The 20,260-nt window shown below is 41.7% G+C and overlaps 1 protein-coding gene across 1 annotated transcript in view; it reads left to right on the top strand.

Annotated features, from left to right (window-relative positions):
* ABCA12 (ATP binding cassette subfamily A member 12) overlaps positions 1–20,260 on the top strand; it is a gene marked incomplete at both ends in the record, with an annotated part of 79,859 nt that overhangs the window by 32,228 nt on the left and 27,371 nt on the right. The window contains 19 exons of the mRNA XM_079538998.1: positions 609–724; positions 1,417–1,523; positions 2,431–2,684; positions 2,807–2,919; positions 3,431–3,555; positions 4,286–4,459; positions 5,373–5,537; positions 6,541–6,739; positions 7,292–7,431; positions 7,983–8,102; positions 9,228–9,318; positions 10,644–10,823; positions 12,134–12,440; positions 14,768–14,882; positions 16,236–16,565; positions 17,436–17,505; positions 17,606–17,740; positions 18,433–18,585; positions 19,324–19,501. Coding sequence (XP_079395124.1) covers positions 609–724; positions 1,417–1,523; positions 2,431–2,684; positions 2,807–2,919; positions 3,431–3,555; positions 4,286–4,459; positions 5,373–5,537; positions 6,541–6,739; positions 7,292–7,431; positions 7,983–8,102; positions 9,228–9,318; positions 10,644–10,823; positions 12,134–12,440; positions 14,768–14,882; positions 16,236–16,565; positions 17,436–17,505; positions 17,606–17,740; positions 18,433–18,585; positions 19,324–19,501 — 3,072 coding nt within the window. The remainder of the gene's footprint in view (positions 1–608; positions 725–1,416; positions 1,524–2,430; positions 2,685–2,806; positions 2,920–3,430; positions 3,556–4,285; positions 4,460–5,372; positions 5,538–6,540; positions 6,740–7,291; positions 7,432–7,982; positions 8,103–9,227; positions 9,319–10,643; positions 10,824–12,133; positions 12,441–14,767; positions 14,883–16,235; positions 16,566–17,435; positions 17,506–17,605; positions 17,741–18,432; positions 18,586–19,323; positions 19,502–20,260) is intronic.

Raw genomic sequence — 20,260 nt, 5'->3', positions numbered from 1 at the left:
GAGTCACAGCTCTCATTTACTTCCAGCATTACAAAAAGTTTCTTCCAGTGGTTCAATTTTGTTCTGAAATCACCTTAATTCAAGATACCAGATGTAATGTGGGTGAAATCAAAGGACAGTAAACTTCTGTCTGAGCTGAGCATATAGTTGAAAGTGCGCTTTCAGAGAACATCTGTGTTGATATGTCTCAATTCACAGTGGAAGTAGAATTCTGTAGGAGGCTTCCCACCAGCAGTAAACTCTTTGGAATCCCTTCTTTTGTTATATGAGTTATGTGATATCTCTTCTTTTGTGATATTTTTGTTTCTTAGCCTCCTGTAAGCATGCCTTTCCTAAGTACTGCATCCTCAGTGAACCTTTCAAGTGTGTTTTCTTTTACTTATGGTTTGAGAGTGAATGACAGCTTTGGGAGATAATGGCAGAAATAATGGAGGAAATAAAACAGGATGGGTATCCGCTTAGGAAATGTTGTGAGAGATGCATGGCTTCATCTGGGATTCTTATTTACAGCTGCCAAGGAGCAGCATCTGTGCAGCTGACAGGTCGCTTGCTAACATCCCTTGCTTCTGAAGGAGAAGCTGATTTAAATTCCTACCTTATTTTTTCAGGTTTCTGTTTTTAGAATTTGAAAGCACCATCTTACAAGTGACAGGGAATAACAGCTATAACCCTTACCTGATGTGTTTAATAAATGCCACTGAAGTTGAAGACAGCGAATTGACAGGTAATCATGATTCCATTAATGCTGTGGGACCTCAGCTGCAATATGTTTGTGTCTGACTTTTCAAAGGGTTCTGTGTAATGGTGGGAAGGAATAGTGCTGCATGTTTTCGTCTGCTGGCAATTAACTGCAGCTGTGAGGCTTAGGGAAGCCAGACTCTTCTTTGTTTGAGTTATGTCACGTTGTGGATGTGTTTTCCATCCAGCTATATACAAAAGGCACGTGTGCTGTTCTCTATGTGATGACAGGTTACTGACACTCAGATAACGAATCCTTATGAATAGAAACCTATTTTCCCTTCCAAGCTTTATGTACCCTTAAGATGACAGCAGTTATTTTGAGAGCTAGCATGATATTCCAAGTAGATATTCATGATATATGCTTATTGTAAAACCTCAGAGCTTTATCTGCTGACAGAATAGAGATACCGAGCATGCTCTGAAGCACACTGTTGGAAGTCCTGTTTATGGTGTGGGGTGTGTTTCCTTAGGAGTTGAGCACCTACTCAAACTGGATCAGCAGGTTGCAATCCAGATCTCGGACTGTGATTTCAGAGGTCCTGAGCCAATTGAATGCTGTAGAAGTTAACAGTGCTCAGTAGGCATTGGCATGAAAGTGCCAATATCCCCATCTATGAAGTTTCTGCAAGTCTGGTGTTTTTGCTTCAAGTAACTTTTGTTTTCATCCTCCCACAGAAAACATCATGCTGCTCTTGAAGCAAACTCATCTGAAAAAGAACTGTTTTATGCAAAATAATACCTCTGAGGAACGTTCATCCATACCAGAGCTCCTGAAGCTAAAAGTGAGTCTGCTTAAAATGCTGACTTGAAGGACATCCTGCAGTGATACATGAATGTGAAATGGAAATTTTGGAAAACCGCATATGAAAAAAAGTCTTCACAGAACAGCTGATAAAAGCTAGGAAGGAAACTGTCTTCTGCCTGTATTTAAAAGTCCTGGGCTGATGAAGTTACTGCTATACAAGTCCTATGCACAGCGTAAACCCAGTTTTCTGAGAGGGTAGATGCCTTACAATACTGCAGTACTTTCTGAGATCAAGCACCTAAGCAATGTTTATTTATGGATTTCCCTAGCCAGCAGTGCCTCACTTGAATAAAATACTTCTCACATCATACATACATGTTTGAGCTGTAGCATGTATGCACTTTATTCTGTCTCTCTCAAGAAGGGAAATAGAGAAAAGACAAAAAAGCATATTTTAAAAAGAATAAGTTTTCTGTGCTGTTACTGCTTATTATATCTATAAAAACAATATGATGAGCTTCTCTGTAACATCAGGCATACAACAGATGGCAGTTCTTGCTATGACTGTTAATGTAAAGAGGGATGTCAGAAAAGAGGAAAACCCATGGTAGGAGACTAGACAAAGGATTGGAATTTGCACATCAAGCTGGCAGAGGCAGAAGTCCTGACTTTTAGCTGGTTCGTGTTCACATGCTGTTTTCATGTGCTATTGTAGGGATGACCAGCTGATATCCAAATAGCTACACCTATCACAAGAGGAATAATTGGTGTGAGATGTCCTATTTGAGACCTTTTGGATTAAATAAAAATATAATTAAAAAATACTAATAACCCTACAGAAAAATGCAAAGGAACAGCTAGGAACAGCTCTTTAAAACTTACCTTTTTAAAATTCTGTCTTCTAACTTGTGCATTTGTCTTCCTTTTCAAAATGTTCTTTGAAGATATCTCTGCTCCGGAATCTGACAGCACTTCTTTGTGACTACGAGAGCTTTAAGTCAATACAGCATATTTGCCATCTCCCTGATGTTAGCTTTGGAGAACTCTGTGAACAGAATCAATCTCATGAACAGCTTCTCCGTGCTATTGAGCTGAGCAGCCAAGTTGTGACCAATGTACTGAATGGCAGAAGGGTCTCCAAGGAGCTTTGGAACGTACTGATTGGAGATGCCACAGATGTCCAGGCACAAATGAAGTGGTGAGGCTCTTCCTCCAAGTTAGGCTGCCATAGTATTCTATTTATGAAACCATACAGTGGCTTCTTATCTTCTTCTCATATTCACAAATTTGTGGGTCTTTTTTTTTTTCTTTCCAATTTAGGTTTCAAGAAAACGTACCAGAAATTGCTTTCTTTCAAGAGATTCCTCAGTATATGACAGCTTTGAATTCCATGTTGAACATCACAGAGAATTTAACAGACTCCAGCATTCCAGGTAGTTTTCTGTATTTTCTTTACAGTGTTCGTTTGTGAACATCATCATTGGCATCATAGCTTCTACTGGAAATCTAAAGACTTGTTCAGCTGCTAACTAAGAAATGAATCCTGATTATTATGATTAAATTAACGAAGTAACCGAGCACCATGTCCCATGTCTGTGAGATCCTTTGTCTGGGATAATTCTGTTAATTCTGATAATTATGACAGTGCTAGACCAGCCTTGTTTTTTCTGTACTGCCCCAAGACTCTGAGCACTGAAAGTCCCAAGTCTTTATATTTGGGCAAACTTTGCTTTCATTAAACCTGTCATCTGTAGCTCGTGATGACAATCGGGCTGTTAAACTAAGGAAATAGGACTCTTTTACAAGGTTTTGTTTTGTTTTTGTTTCAGTCAGCGATGACATACAGCACTTGTACCTTTTACCAAAAGTAAAGTCCTCTCTGTGCTCTTGAGGTCACTGTACATCTGTAGAGAGCTGTTGTATCAATTTCTGTTTCATTCACAGAAAAGTTAAGAGACGTGTTTAAAAATGTGGACCAGCTCAAAGAGGATCTCAAAAACACAACAAGAATGTCCACAACCAGTATTGATGCTCTTCTGGAAGCATCTCTCCCAGAAAACAGCAGTCACGTAAGTTTGTCGTTTTTGTAGTGAGAGATCCTGTCGACTGCACAGGGAGAAGTCAACAGTCCCACAGGGACAGACAAGCATAGCATGTTATAAGTCAAAATAGCCATCAGAAATGCAGTCATTGATGCCAGCTCAACCATTAGAGAGCAAGAGCCATACGATGGCTTTGGCTGTCACCAATAGCTGGTAAGCTGCTACTGCCATGGACTGCTTGATGCATGATTGCTCCAGTCTGTAGCAAGGGCACAGGTCACTGTAACAGATTAATGACCTAGCAGGGTTGTTGTTGGGGTTCTCAGTGCTGAAAGTTGTTGCTGTCTAGATGGAAAAGCACAGTTCTAATCAGGATTTGAAAATTAGTCAGGGGTCTGAAATAGCTTCCTGTAATGACAGATGAGCTTGCCTTCCTCAGCCTCATGTGCAAACAGAGCTCCAGATGCTTTTCCTCTTCCCAGCTATCTTGTCTGGACTGAACCCTAAAGACTGTGTTCTTTTCCAGATTTCATATGCACCAGTCGATAGAAACCATGAAAGCTTTTGCTACCGTGCAAGCTGAGCAGTAAAACACAATCCTTAGGATTTTTCCTCTGGAGTAGGAGTAGGCATTTTCTGGCATTTTCTGAAATTCCATCCATCATTGTGGATGGAACAACGGCTAGGCAAGATTAAACGATGTATTCTGGAGCAAGTAGTCCAGCCCTTAACAAATCTTTTCTTCCTTTGTACACAGTTAATTTCTCAGATTCTCCAGCTGGAGTCTTGCAGCGTCCATCCTTCTGACCCACATCTGCAAACAGTAGCAGAAGAGTTCTGCAATCTCTCTCTTTCAGAGAGGACTTGTGAGACGTACATCCTTGGGGTCACCCTGTTACGACACTTAGACATTTACAATTTCTTATACAAGGTTAGTATTGGATTTGAAGAGTGCTTCCTGTAGTCTTTGCTGCATGTAATGGCTGAAAGGACTGCAGTGGCCAGAAGCAATGCTGTTTTACACAAGCCAAAGATCAGGCTTTGCTCATGCAGTAATCTTTATTGCATATCCGTGCTGTGACCGTGTGGTTAGAAATGAAGATCCCAGATGGTGTAAACCAGCAAACCTAATTTAAAGGCACTGGACTTACTCTAAATGCTTCCCTATCTGCTAGTATCACCTGTGTGCTGTCACAACCAATTGAACATTCCCAGCTGAATTCAGGCTTCCCAAAATAAGGCATTGGGCTAATTATTTTTATCCCTTGAAAAGGAAAGCCTTCAAAAATGTCCCGTAAAATATATTTTCCCAATCTAGTTGTCACTGCCAAATTATTAAATGATTCAAAGATCCCACTCATGCGAGTACATAGACAGCAAGTAAAAGCACTGTTCAGTGAGTACTGTGTATTGAATGCACATTTTAAAGTGCTACAGAAGTGATCCTGGGGGGGAAAAGTTACAGAGTGAGAATGCCAATCAATTTGGCTGAGGTCAAAAGTCACTTATAGTGCTTGACATCCGTGTTGTGCAAAGTGCTACCTCTTAGAAAATTGGATTACATCCCAGTGAATACCTGATACACGTTTCCCAACTGCAGGTGTTTGGAAACTTGTGCCGTTTAGGATGTGTAACGTGTATGGGAGAAGGTTGCAAAAGCACGTGGGGATTTAGAAATACTAATCCCATTTATTTCCCATGGGACATCCACTCCCTAAGCCTCCTGACAGTTTTGAACATCCCACAGTTTCCATCTTGGAATTAGCAGGAGATCATGGGCGTGTGCCTGCGTGTGTACACGCATTCGTGCAAATCGTAATTGATTTCCTTCCTGCCTCTTGCAGATGTTATTCCCTAAGGAAATTCAGAAACCTGTGGACAAGATATTAAACCTTCTGACAAAAATGAAATATTTCCGACACCAGGTAGAGTCTGATGTTGATCCATTGCTACAAGCCATTCATTCACTGAAAAAGCTTCGGCAGTCTAGAAGGATGCCACTGAGTAAGGTATGTGTAGTCTGCATTTGCTTCGGAGGTAAAATGCCATTGGAACAGTTTCCACTGGAATTTCTTACCTGAGAAGCTGAAGGTGCACTAAACCCTGGATTACTGCTTCCTCTTTTAAAGCAGTAAAGTCTTATGACTAATCTCTACTAAACTCTCACGTTGCCTTAATGGGAGCACGTAGATTTGGTACATTGGGACAGGTATGTGTTCAGTGTGGTTGGAGGAAGGAACACCAGGAACGAAAATGCAGAGAATGAGCAACTGGTGGTGGAGCAATGGAACAAGCTGCTCAGAGAGGTTTGGAGTCCACTTCTCCGGAGATATTCAAAACCCATCTGGATGCTTTCCTATGCAACCTACTCTAGGGAGCCTGCTTTATCACTGGGATTTGACTAGATGATTTACAGAGGTCCCTTCCATCCCCTATGATTCTCTCATTCTGTGAACTGTCTCAAAGGATGGTAGACTTCCCCCAGAATACTCAGGTGCACTAGGAGAAATCAGATTGTGAAAACTTTGAGAACTTCCCACTACAAACCATCCAAAACCATTTAAGTCAAGAGCAAAAATTTGTTCCAGCTTTGGTGTGCTATACACCATGTCTGCAGCCTCAAGACTGCCCAAAATACTCAGTACAAACCCTGCTGCACCAGCTGCAATAACTGCAGGTTGCACTAAAACCATTGGATCCCATCCCTTTCTGATCTACACTCTTGTACATGTGCCTCTGGATAACCTTGCTGCACATTAGGGGCAGTTCCCACATTGACTCCCATACCTTGAAATGGTATCTCGACCTCTAACGTAGCAGAGGTTAGCCATAAAAGCATGCTTTCCCAGGAAAGCCTCTCATTTTGAACAAACAAACTTCTTGTAATAAATCAGTGTAAAAGTATTTAATCCTTGCCTTCTATTTCTGTTCTCTCTTTTTCCTCTTCGGAACAGGATGCTTGTAGCATACATGATGTATTTGTGTGCTGCTTTTTTTCCCCCTTTTCTGCAGGTTCTACTTAAACCAAACAACACTAGGGTAACACACGGCACATTTAAATCCCTGTCCAAAGTTCTCTGCAACCAGGAGATCACACCGCTGTTCTTTGAGTCCTTGCTTCCTGATTTTGGAGACCCTGTAAGAAACAGTTCTGTGGAGGATGTCCACGTCCAAAAGATGATGAGAAAATATGGGATTCCTCATGATTCCAGTAAGTCTGGCTATTTCATATATTAAATACGTTTCAAAGCCAAACTCTCCCATTTCCAAAGAGATCCATCACCGATCTTGATGCTTCTCTGGAGGGCTCATGGTTTATGCCAGTTCAAGATCTGCCTCACCCAAATTACTGGTGGCTTATTTTTGTAAGCATTAAAAGGTAAGCAGCCTGCACAGCCCAGAAGTGTTTGATAGTGCAGCACTTCCCATTTGTTGATGGTACAGTTCTGGGACTTAACAGGTCACTGTGTTTTCTTGATACGCAGTTTTTCCAACTGTGCTGACATTATTAGCTCCACTGAGTTCACAAAACTCCATTTAACCTCCAAGCAGAGAATCCTGGCTCAAACAATGAGACTCTTGTTGTCCTGAGTTCAGCAACAGGAGATTTTGGGGATGGATTGCTTTTGTCAAGACACATTATATCAGTCGGTGAAGAGAGGCCTGAAGTCATTTGCTGGTCATAGCAACAAATTGGGCCAAGCTTTCTCGTCTCTGGTCTACTTGTGCTCAGTGCAGTTCATTTGTTTTTCTCCCCTTGCAGCACCATTTTGTTTATCTTTCTACCTGGATCTGGTCAAGACCCCAACTGGAGCTTTAATTTGGTCTTTTTTAAAACCAATGGTGTTTGGGAAGATCCTTTATACACCAGACACGCCAGAAACTCGAGCAATCATGGGAAAGGTATGGCTCTGCTTAAACTACATGAAGATATGCCCTCTCAAAGGGATTTTAATTTGTGCCTAGCACAGGCTTCAGAAGCAGAACTCTATTTTCTGACCGTTAGGAGTATTAGTCAGATTATTTTGTTTGTAGTTCCATTGCTGGTTGTATGTGCCACCCTTTACCTTCAAATGAATGTTACCTCAAAAAAAAATTGCCCTAATATTTATAGTACACTTTTTTTTTTTAAGGCTTTCAGTTCATGAGGCTTTACCTCCATATTTTCAGCTAGTAACAGAGATGTGTCCCAGAATGCTCACCAGTAGTGTCAAACAGGCCATTGATAGGAGTAAAGCTGATACCCAAGGCATGCTCCAAAAGCCATGTATGAAACTGCAATTTTAAGTACTTACTTGAAGAAGAATTTTGCCAACCAGTGATAGAGTGCAAAGTAAACCCTAAAGGAGCCAAACTGAATCTCAGCTATTTAATTTCCTCAATTATTTTTTGAAGCTTTCACGTAAGTAATTAATAAATTGAAACTTACATGTTGTTGTGGACTTTTTTTACAGTCTAATGCCACCTTGAAGCAGATGGCTGATCTAGCCCTGAAGTCACAAGAATGGCTGGATAAGTCTCCTGCCATCATGAATTCACTGACTAAGTTGAACCAGACGGTTCCAATGATCAAGGTATGAAATCTCACTATATGTCCTGTTGTCCCACAGGGACTGTTCCTTTCACTAAGAAAAAAAAATGGGGTTGGAGACAGGGACACCTGAGCTCATGCTTCTGGCCCGCACTTCAGTTTCCTTGCCTGTCTGCCTGTTCCCATCACAGAGATACTCCTGATGCACCTTTCCATGCAGATCCCTTTTATGAAATGATATGTCTGTAATACATACACTGTTCTCTGACAGTGGCCTTGCTGAGGGCTGCTGGAAGGCTAAGATGAGCGGGGAATGCTCTTCAGTTTGTAAATTAACTTTCTGCTTGATGGAGTGATCCAGCCAACCAAGACCAGGCAAGAAATGACTTTTTCAGAAAATGAAACAGTATCTATAATGAGCATGTAGCACTGGGTGCACACACAAGAGCTTGGAGATGTCTTTGTACCTCAGTGGATGTAAATAACACTTCTTTTTCCCCTCCCAAAGAGCCTTGGTTGGACGCAAGAAGCAGCAGGCTGTAATGCTTTACATACATGCGTCATGTTTGCCACGGTACAAATTGCCACCTTTTCTTAAAAGCTATATAAATGAGATTTCTCAAACTCCTAAAGCATTCAAAAATAATTTCAGTGGCTGGGAATTCATTGTAATTTCCATGGCACAGAGAGAAAATCCAGAGCAGAAAATGCAAGAGTGAAATGAAATATTCTCTGCTGACTGCACTCAGTGGTGGAATAATGGAATATTCAGCCAAATAAAAAACTGACAGACGGTCTCCAAACTAAATTTTGGACCCTACCCATTCTGTGCTGGCTGTTTTCACAGGATTTAAAACACACATGAATGAAATTAACTGCGCTTTTAGTCCTGATATTAAAGAGTATGCATGATTTTTTTTCCCTGGGAGTCCAATGCCTGGTGGAGAATCGAGAGGCATTTTCTGCTGACTCCAGCAAACATCATCTTTCTTCTTTCCATTGCTAATGCTTTCCCATCTTGAAACACAGAGTGAAGAACAGAAAGTCAAGAAAGGAGCAGGGAAGTACAAATGCTACTGAAGGCAGCTGGTCTGTTGTATTTTAGCAGTACACCAAATAAGCTTATGGGATCTGTGGTCAAATGCTCTTTCTCTTTGCTTGTTGACAGAATGCCCTACAGAATCCCTTTGTGCAGGTTTTTATCAAGATGATGGTTGATTTGGATGCAGTTGAATTGCTGAGTCAAATAAACAAGCTTGGTAAGTGGTTTCATGTACCCTACCTTTGTGTTTGTACTTAAGGTCTGGGAGCTCCAGGGTCATCAAACTGTAGTCATCCTCCAGTCCTGCTCTGCTCTGGCCAGGATTGGAGATGAGACAGTCTCAGATGTGATTCTAAACCTCGTGGTTTGTCTATGGGAAAAGACTCTTAGAAAGCAAAGGGCTTGTGTGAGATGTTTCTCCTGAGTGCCATAGGAATGGTAGAATGGGAATCTCTGCAGCTGATTGTGGCCACTGGAGGACACTGTTTAGCCATAATTATCACTTCAAATGAGCTACCTGGGGCTCTGATGGGAAATGCTGAGCTCACTTGCATCGCACCAGGGTTTCGCTTAAAAGTTTTCCAGAGCAGGGAAAGGAAGGGATGAGCCCATGCTGGTGAAGACAGAAGAATCATTATAAAATATCCCCTGATGCCATTTGCTGTTTTCTGATGGTCTTGAGTGGTCTTTCAAGTTGAGAGTCGCTGATCTGCACTGTGGGAATCAGTGCTACCGGCATTGGTGGATGTGTTACCTGTCGGTGCACAGCATGGTGCTCACAGCCCCTCCTGGCTGGTCTCATTGCTCCCTGCTCACTTTTCAGCGTGTCCCTACATCTCAACATAAATCTGATCTCTGCCAGAAAAGCCTAGCATCAGCCAAAAGTAGCTTTAGACTGTTAAAGTCCAAACAATGTGAACATGCTGTTCATGATGACCCCTGTGTTATTTTATGAGTGGCATCTCCTATCTGAACTCCCCATAAAATCATCACGCCTGCAGCAGCTGTTCCATATTAGTTACGCTGCATTACGCAGTCACCTTTTAAAACAGCCAGCAAACAGCAGTATCTTTATTAAACTTCATTATCAGGTTTAGTACACACATCAGCACAACAGACATAACTTTCCCTTGATATGCTTGGATAGTGCCCATTCTCCCCTGAGACAGAGCAGCTCAGCAGACGTGTTGATTACATCAAAAACCAGAAGATGCAGATTGAATAGTGAGCATCATACACATGGGTCTAGAAACCCAGCAGGTTAGTGGCAGCTTCTGATTTGGGATGGCTGTCACATCACGTTGCTGGCATCCTCCCAAAGGCAAATTCATGAGCACATTACAAATGATTAACATAAAAATTGGGTCAACAACATGCCTTCGTTGCACCGCAAAGTGCAGAAATATGTTTGTTAATGTTACGTGTGATGTCTTTTCTTCCTTCCTGGTGTCATTGCTGGTATAAAGAGCAGGAAGATTTGATGGATTTTTTTTTTTGCTATGTATACTGATACTGTTGGTCTTATGTTTTTTTTTTTTCTAGATGATATTTGGCTGGAATTACAGAACAACACTGACATTGTTGATCAGCTGAACACATTAGCTACCCTGGCAGTAAATGTGTCCTCCTGTGTCTCATTTAATCGCATTCGGGCAGTCAAAACCTTGGAGGAAATGGAAAAGATGGCTAAAGAACTCTTCCTAAAGAACGAACTGTTTGCAAGTATGTGTCAGAGTCTCAAGTCCCCCTGTCAATTGAAGTTAGCTTGGTACAGAGTGCAAGCACAGCCTATGAGGCTTGGCTTTTCACCTGGGACTGTTGTGTGCACAGCTCCCACCACAGCAGTCAGTTTTCACCAAGAGATCTGGAAACTGCACGCTCAGACTTCCTTGTGGCAGTGTTTTTGTGCTGTCCTGTATATGCCTTCTCTTGTCTGTAAAGAGATCCTTTGGTCATCTGGCATTTTCTCTGGGTTAATTCTCAGTGGAAATAAGTTCCTCTGCCCTTTGGAGGTCTTTGTGACAGAGTTGCCTTCTCTCAGGCCTCCAAAGGGAAAAGATGCTTTATTGAAAAAGAGACAGTTGAATGTATTAGATGATTGTAAAGATCTTAAGATGCTCCATTCCTACACTGCAGTATCATCATGAATCTTTCCAGTCTTACCTTTAACATTTGTGGGATTGGATTGCAGCTTCAAATCAGACTGCAGGGAATAAGAACTTAGACTAATTTGAGTGATGGGATGTGTCTCAGTTATTGAAGAATGCACAGAACTCCGCAGTTAGGATTTACTTGTAAGCCCTGTGACCCGTTGTTCTTATACCTCATAATTAAATGTAGGTATAAACTTTTTCTATTCTTTGAACTTCAGGCCCTGATAATATTTGTCTATTGCCATAAAAAAAAGTTTTCCTCTATGTTTGTCCTCCATTCCATTGTATTTACAGCATGCAGTTTCCTACCAGGACTTTGCAAAGCCTTTGTATTCCCGCACATTTCTCAGCTTTGCAGGAGTTTGTGCATATAAATATGTGTACAGGCCATGAACTGTTGTCAATGCCACGCTCCTGAGGTGTGTATTTTACAGCACCAGTACGTGAGCTCTGTTGATGGAGTACACGTGGGCACGTTCATGAGAGGTGTGTGACCACATGCAAGGGACAAACCCGACAGATTTGTGACAGTCCATGTTAACAGCAGGGTTTTTCCAACACAGCTGGTTATTTTGAGAGCCTTTCATTTTTGAACGCTCAATAGGAAAAGACGTGGAGGCTTGGAGTATAGTTAGCACCCAGAATCATCAACCACATTTGGAAGTATGAGGAGCTGCAGTGACACTTGATTTCCAGTACCAGACCCTTGGTAGTGAACGTTAGCAGCCTACCCACCTGAGCATTATTTGTGCTGCAAAGAAATGGGATGATGGACTGTAACGTAGACAAGACTTATAAAGATGAGAAGTTCCTGTGTATCTGTGTGTACTGCTCCTACTCCATCAACTCTGAAGAAAAACCTTTTCTTCCTTTCCCAAGGTATCATTTTCAGGCTGCCATCAAGCTGGAGCAGCTCAGCCCGTGGGGCTTTGGCCCTCCCTCCTGTGCTCAACTACACCATCAGAATGAGCAGCAGGATCACGCAGACCACCAACAGGATCAGGGAGCGCATCTGGACTGTGGGACCACACAACTCCACCTCACAGAGCCAGATCTACAGCCGGGCATTTATCTATATCCAGGACAGCATTGAAAGAGCCATTATTCAGCTGCAGACTGGCAAGAAGCTAGAGGAAATAGCTGTTCAAGTCCAGGCCATGCCTTACCCCTGCTACAATAAGGATATGTAAGTCTGTGGGGTTTCCATCTTCCTGTAAAATTTGCTGTCCCTCATTTACTATGAAAGGTAGAAATGAGACTGGGTTTGGCAGGAATTGGGTTAAATACGAGCCTTGGCTTGTTCTGCAGGTGTTTACATGCAGATAGTGCAGCAGAACTTAGAAAATATATTTATTGGGCAAAAAAACCCCTAGGTTTATGAGCTTTGTTCCTACAGATTGCTATCCAGCTGTTCCGTTTGTTATTCATTCCACTGATTCCAGCTAATGTGCAGTGTATAGTGAATAGTTCTCCATACAGGTGTCTCTCTCTCACAGATGCTTTAAGAAGGATAAGAGTGTGAAATTGTACCATTCATTGCCACTGTAATGAGGGAGGACAGAAGAGCTTTTGATGAGCCAAGTTGTTAGAATTAACAGCCTGTTATACTGAGCAGTGCAGCATGAACTGTGTATGGACCAAAATAAGTTTTGAATGGTAAAACAGATCAAAAAGTATTGGATCATCTTCCTTTCCACTCATCTTGAGCCAGATCTGAAGCTAATATAAACCATGTCTCTGCCAACTGCAACAGAGAGAAGCCAATCTCTCACAGCTGAGCACTGGTCCCTCTGGCAAGGAAATTTTGGTTGGTGTTGGAAAGCTGGCATCACGGTACATGCTCAGAGTTATTACCCTGACCACAGCTGGTGGCCAAGCAGAGTGGAAAACATGTAGGAAAATGATTTCATGTTCATCAGCAGGCTCTGAAGGATGTTCAGCAAGTAATATTAGTGGGCTGGGCAGTCAATCCACAATACAAAAGTCTTTCTTACACCAAGAGTACCGACTGGACACAGGAGCTTTGCATACCTACTGCATGAGCTAAAAGATGATCTGGGAGCTACAACAGACCTATTAAAATCCTGTGTCAGCCTGTCACTTGACAGCTGGAAACTCATCATCTCTCCTTAACATAAACGCATGCAAAGTGCCTGCAAGTATGCAAGCAGGTGAGCATTCAAACCAGGTGTCAGCTTCCAGCAAATGTGTGGATTATTGCTGTGAGATAGTTTTGCACACTGATTAACTGGCTGCTGGAGGCACTTAACTGCAGTTATCTGTGCTTTTGCTTTTTCTTGGGCTGCTGAGAAAACAGCTTGCCTTTGAGTTTCCCTCCCCACCCTGGGTTCAGAGGGTCATGAGATGCTCAATTATTAAAATACCTAAAGGCTTCCTGTTTCCATCCAGTAGAAGTCATCAGAAAATGTCTGTCTGCTGATTGTTATCACATAGTTACAATCCTGTAGAGAAATGGAGTGAACTTATATACCACCTCACTGAAGGTGTAGGAATACTGGATTTTTAATGGCCTAGGGATCATGCACAAAGTGATAATGAAAAACAACCAAACAAAAAGCAAACGAAACAAAAAAAGCCCTTCCTCAACAACGACAACAGAAGAACCAGAACAACAAGGTAAGAAAGAAGAGAGAAATGGTAGACTGAAATGCCTTTTCGTTGTTCTGTAATATAAATATTATGACCTTGTTTGCACAGAAGGAAGAAGAATTTCTTGAAAGTGCTGAGTTTTGGAAACTTTTTGACATTATGAGTTAAAAATGTAATTAGAAAACCAATCATATTGGTTTCCTACTGCTGTCGTACATTAAACTTTTCCTGAGAATTATGCTGTTGGTTTTTTTTTAAGCCAGCTTTAGAAATAAGGGAGGAAAGCATAAACCCTGTAGATGCAATGAAGTGAATCTCCTACAATAGAAACTTGCTTTCCATCACAAAAGGAGGAGTTTACTTTTGGCCACTGTTGCACCTTCTCTAAGCGCACAACTGGCAAGGGAGGAAGGTTGAAAGGACGAGGAACCAAGAATTGTGAAGCCTATTTGGTAGATACAGCTCTATTATAACCATCCTCTGGAATAAGGAGAGACACCCCAAGGAGAAGCATTGATTCCAACCTCAGGCACAGGGAGGTACAGCCTGATAATAAAATCAGGCCATTGACATTGACAGGATGGCTGACTGCTGTTTGCAAGTGGGATGCACCCACCAGTCAGGAGAAGCCACTGCTGGTTTCTGCTCTTGCCAGTGGTGCTGCTGAGCAAAACTGTTTCAGAACCAGGCTGGAAAAATCCCTATGTTTTCTAATACATACATACATATATATATATTTTTTTTTAACAATGCAGGAGTCTCTTAATAGAATCTTCAGTGCAACAGCAAAGTAGTCTTTTTTTGTAATTGTTAATTATACTCCCTGACAGAAGACATTCTGTATAAAGCATTAATCCTTAGAACGTTTTACATTCAACTGAAGCCTGCATTTGCCTTTTACAGGTTCTTAACCAGTGTGACCTACTCTCTTCCATTTGCTCTGATGGCTGCCTGGGTGCTGTTTATAGCTGATTTTGTTAAAACTCTTGTACAAGAGAAAGATCTGAGGCTTTATGAGGTATGCTGAAACTTTCTGGGGCGTGCAAAATTATAAACAAGTTTTCCTTATTAGTGGGTAGTAGGTCTCATGTGCGACATTAAATGGAGCAAAACAAACATTAAGGAAAATAATATTGCAAATGCCTATTGTTTGACCTGCAGCGTTCGAGTTGTGACATTGCGGGCAATTTCAAAACTATAGAAATGCAGGGCATTTGCCCTTCAGGTGGTGAGAGTGTTGCTTTGCTGTGCTGAACACTGGAAAAAATGGGGACCTTAAAAAATTACAAGTTTTCTGGAGGTTTAAAGCCCCCTGAGAATTGACTTTGAGTCGTACCTACTGGGAACAAAGACATGAAGAGTGACTTACTTCCTATCCTTGGAGTTATTATACTTAACATTTCAGAAGGTGCTGTATATTACATCAGCTTCTCTGAAATGAAGTTCTTCGTTCAGGTTGCCTATTGGAAAAGAAATCACATGGAGACATAGGGAATTTATTAAATTAGCTCACGTTTTCAGTGTGAACACAGCCAATGGAGATGAACAGCAGAGAACTTTCTGGGAGGCTAAGCTTCAGCAAGCAATAAAGCTCAGGCAGATTTGTTTGTTCTCTGGTACCATGGAAACAAACACTGAAACACCAAAGAAGTATTTCCAAGAAAGAGCACCCTATGAACTGCAGTGAGATTGACAATAAGAGTGTCCAGTTGACAGTCCCTGAATATTGTTTTGGGAGCACACTTCCATTGCCTCTGTGATCCAGGGTGTCAGTAATCTTTCAGCTATGTAATCTGCAACAAGACACTAGCATTTCTCATTTCTTTTGGATTTGGCAAGGCAAGTTCACAGTTCTGTATGACTTGTGACTTGATTATCAGCTAATATAGATTAATATTACTTCCATATAAATATTCAAGCATATCCAGTATTTGTTGCTGGGGGGGATGTATGTGAAGTGGTTCACCTGCTGAACCAAATGGTACATTTGGCTTCAACTGTACCTAAGAGTATTTACACTCAGGCCACTGAGTTGAACAGCGTTATCTAAAACAAGTGAAGTACCCAAGATGCTTTAGAAAAGTAGCAAATGTAAGTCCAGCATCTGCTTTGAAACTTGTGGGTTATGTCACACGATGTTTGCAGATCCTGCCTATGCTGTTGCTTTACAACGGGTTCCTTGCAAACCAAGGGCATTCCAGAAATGTGAGCCCGTGGTTTCTCTCTTTTATTAACCTGGCAGTATGTCAAAATAAGAGTGAGCATATTTTGTTTGTGTGCCCTATCCAGACACTGAAAAAAAGAAAAATGAAAGATCTCTTAGTAAACAGTTATAATTTGTAATTCCTGTTGCTTTGCTTTCTCTCTGTAGTACATGAAGATGATGGGTGTTAATGCAAGCAGCCATTTCATCGCCTGGTTCATAGAGTGTGCCATCTTCCTTCTAATCACAGTCACCTTCCTCATTATTGTCCTAAAAGTGGGTGACATCCTTCCCAAATCAAATACAGCGCTCCTGTTCCTGTACCTTATGGACTACAGCTTGTCCATCATAGCCATGAGCTACTTCATCAGTGTTTTCTTCAACAACACCAACATCGCAGCGTTGGTGGGCAGTCTGGTGTACATCCTCACTTTCTTCCCCTTCATTGTTTTGCTTGTCATTGAAAATCACTTGAGCTTCTCTGTGAAAAGCCTACTGGTAAGTTCTGCTTTTCAATAACAGGGATTATGTGTGTGGAAGCAAACATTCACCTTCAACACACTTCAGCTCCTCTTAAGGTTCGTGTCACCAATATACGTGTTTGTAGCCATTCTCAATTCCACCAGTGGGTGCTGATCCATGCTGCATCACATAACGAGAGAGCTGGCTGTAGCCTGGTAGGGGGAGACCTGTATCCCTTCACTGAAAGCAAAACTTGGGGCGTTTTAGTGAGTAAGCACTGCCAGCTGAATCAGAGTAGTGTGAGCTATGCATTTTACCCTCTCAAATTGCAAAGTAAAAAATAGCTTACCTTCAACCATAATGAGGAGGAAGGCTAGACAGTAAGGAGTTGAAGTCGCAGGACTATGAGGGAAGGCTGGCTCCGTTCATTCCTTAGTTGTTGTGCCTCAACTTTGTAGCCATGGAAAAAGAGAGAAAGCTTTGTCACTTCCCAAGGATGGAAATAGGTAGGTATTAAGTACCAGAAGTCACATTTGTTTTCAAGTTCACCAAATGTGGGAAAGGACACCTTTTAAGTCAAGTAGTAAATTCATTAGCCGTGTCAGGTAATTTTATATCACTACTTTATTTCAAAAGCCTAAATTAAATCCCTGGATGAGGGATAAAGTAGGATACTGGGAGTGGAAGCAAAAGGAAGAAAGACTCTAAGGGGATATTACAGCCCACCATCAGAAGTTCTGCCCATCCGAAGCTTGGTCCACTGCTCTTTGTGTCTGCTGGAGAAAATCTTACTTGTTTTTCCAGCTAGTGCACCAAGCCGGGGAGGTATCTGATGGGTTGTCTGACTGCAAATCTCTTTGAGACTAATTAACAAATTCTTTGTTTTCAATTTTGTTTATTCCACAGAGCCTGTTGTCTCCAACTGCATTCAGTTATGCAAGTCAGTACATTGCTCGCTATGAGGCACAGGGCATAGGTATGTTTATTGAAAAGAAAAATACGCTTGGAGCTTCCGTGGTTGTGACATTCCTTTAACTAATACGGACTCTCTTGTGCTTCTAAACTCCTTTCTGCAGGTCTGCAGTGGGACAACATGTATAAATCTCCAATGATTGGAGACAACACATCCTTTGGCTGGATGTGCTGGCTCATTCTGATTGACTCTTTCGTTTACTTCATCCTGGGATGGTATATAAGAAATGTATTCCCAGGTAAGGATGTGAAGCACTGAGGCTGTTGATGTATTGTTTCCTTTGGAAAACGGTGAGTACAACACTGACTGAGTCCATGATCCAGGCACTCAGGCACACGCAGGGCACCCCTGTTCCTAGAACAGCGAAGCCATATCTTGGGGGATGTATTGAGAGTATTAACGATGCTGGGTTAAGAGAGGACTAGGGTTCCTTCTGCTCATCATGTGGGTAGGTGGAACCTCTGAAGAAGCTGAAGCCAAGGACACGGGAGAATATGATTGCTGTCTGGTTGGTGAAAATGAGAACAGAGCATGTTAGCCAGCATTTGTCAGTTGAGTGATTTTGTGTTACGTTACTTATATCATCCGATTTCAAAAAGTAATTCCTGCCTTGGGCAAGAGACAGTACATTTGTCTTTTGCTGTTCTTCCCCACCTAATGAAGCAGTCCGCTGGCACACAGAAATCTACCCAGTGGAAAATGTAAAGTACTCCAGCCCTCTGGTTATGAAGTTACTCAGAATAACAAATGAGCAAATACTTCCTATTGTGCCAATTAGGGGAAAATCCCTTCCAAGTATCAGTAGTACATGAAGCATATCAAGAGAGGAGAGATCTCCGTGGAGTTCGTTTCTGTTGTTTGGAGTGTAGTCCAATAGTGGTGCTTCTTGCAGAAACAGATGCCTGAATGAGCTTCCTCTTCTTCCTGCAGGAAGATACGGCATGGCTGCTCCCTGGTATTTCCCACTGCTTCCATCTTACTGGCTTGAATACAACTGGCTCCCTTTCTGGAGTGAGAAACAAAGAGGCTTCATCTTCAGCAAGCTTGTGTTAAGGAAAGAAGCCAGCCCCAGCAATCAGATATGTATGTGGATACTGACATATGTTTTAAGTAAATAAAGCCAAATTTGAGAAGGGCACCATGCTCAGAAAGCACAATTTTGTGTTAATCCTTACTTTGTAGCACAGGAAAAACTGAAAATTATTACTTACCCAAACGGAGATTTGGCTTTTAAATTGTTTTTTCTTCCAATTCGATGTGGAAATCCAGTACTAACATTCACATGCATAGGTGTGTATGCTGTAGTTGAGAGGATACCTTGGGTTCATATACCTCACCCTACAATGCTCTGTGTAGAAATACATTTTTGTTTGTGAAAGCAAATACAGAATTCCCCTTGGCAAGAGGAATGTCTGCTGCTTTGTCCATTTCTGTAAATATTTAGCCTATAAAATATTATGAGATCACGCATACAAACTTTCCAGTTCTTCCTAACAGAAAGTAACTCAATAGCTTTGCTGTATTTCCTCTAATTTCATATACTTGTTTAGTGTAGATGAAGTTAGGAGCTCTGAAACATCTAAATGTAAGATCTTTTCAGAAGAGAGAGATTAATGCTTCTTGTCAGAAATTATAAGAAGTTGCAGGAGTGAAAAGGAGAAATGTGGGAGAGCTCAAAATGTCTCAGATCCTATGAAATGTTCCCTGCGTTCCTCATCGAAAGTCAACTGCTTCTGCTATATTGTATGCCATCAAAAGCCCTGCTTATCTCTGACCTGAAAAAAGGTAACTGTCATCTAACCCTTCCCTTGGGTTTTGAAGGTGCCCCCCCGCCTCACCTGGAGCCAGAACCCACTGATCTCACCCTGGGAGTCTCCCTCCATGGCATCACAAAAGTTTATGGATCCAAAGCTGCGGTGGACAACTTAAGCCTCAACTTCTATGAAGGGAATATAACTTCCCTGCTGGGGCACAATGGAGCTGGGAAAACGACAACCATGTATGTGTCCTTTAAAGCTGGGATTGTTTTGTACCGTTGGGCTCAGCTGGGTGGATATGAGAGCAAGTGGGGCTTTTCAGCATTGGGAAGCTGAATGAAATGCTTTATTAGGACAGATCTCTCTTGTAGTTTCATCTTACTCTTAGATGACCTCAGCAGTCCCTTCATCCACTAGAACTGAAGGTCCTTTTCTGCTTAGGAATAGTCTGGTAGGATCCCTGTAATACGCAGCAGAGCAATTGTTCCAGCACTTTGTTCCACGAGGCTTTGGTGCCTGGGGCTGGGTTGCTCTGAAAGATGTGGGTAGCCTGTGCACCTGCCAAATTTGAAGTGATATTAATATTAGTGAGAAAGCCTAATAAAGGTATATTTCAACTGTACAGACTCGTGTGTTGGCTGGGCTGGAATTGCAGTAGGTTAATGCTCTGGCCTTCCAGCCTTTCCAGCATTGCCATTTATAAATTATAGTTTAAGGTGTTGGATAACATCACTGGATAACCTGTGGAACTTGATTTCTCTACTGATATCTATGTATGCATCACTCTGAAAGCAACATTAAGGTGATAAATAGAAGCCCCAGAAGAGCCAAAAACAGTAAGACAAGACAGATGTGTGCTTCATTTCAGCTTATTATAAATTCATGTCATGTCCTCATAGTAAGTGTAGGCAAAGGTGATGTACAGAAAAATATAATAGCTTCTTGAAACTTAGTGCAGGCTTCAAATCCTGAGTAAGGTCACAAGGTACTTCTCCTTTCCT

The sequence above is a fragment of the Tetrao urogallus genome (assembly GCF_951394365.1).
Source record: "Tetrao urogallus genome assembly, chromosome: 8".
Taxonomy (NCBI): domain Eukaryota; kingdom Metazoa; phylum Chordata; class Aves; order Galliformes; family Phasianidae; genus Tetrao; species Tetrao urogallus.
The sequence above is the reverse complement of the archived record's forward strand: the minus strand, read 5'-3'. Positions and strand labels throughout refer to the sequence as shown.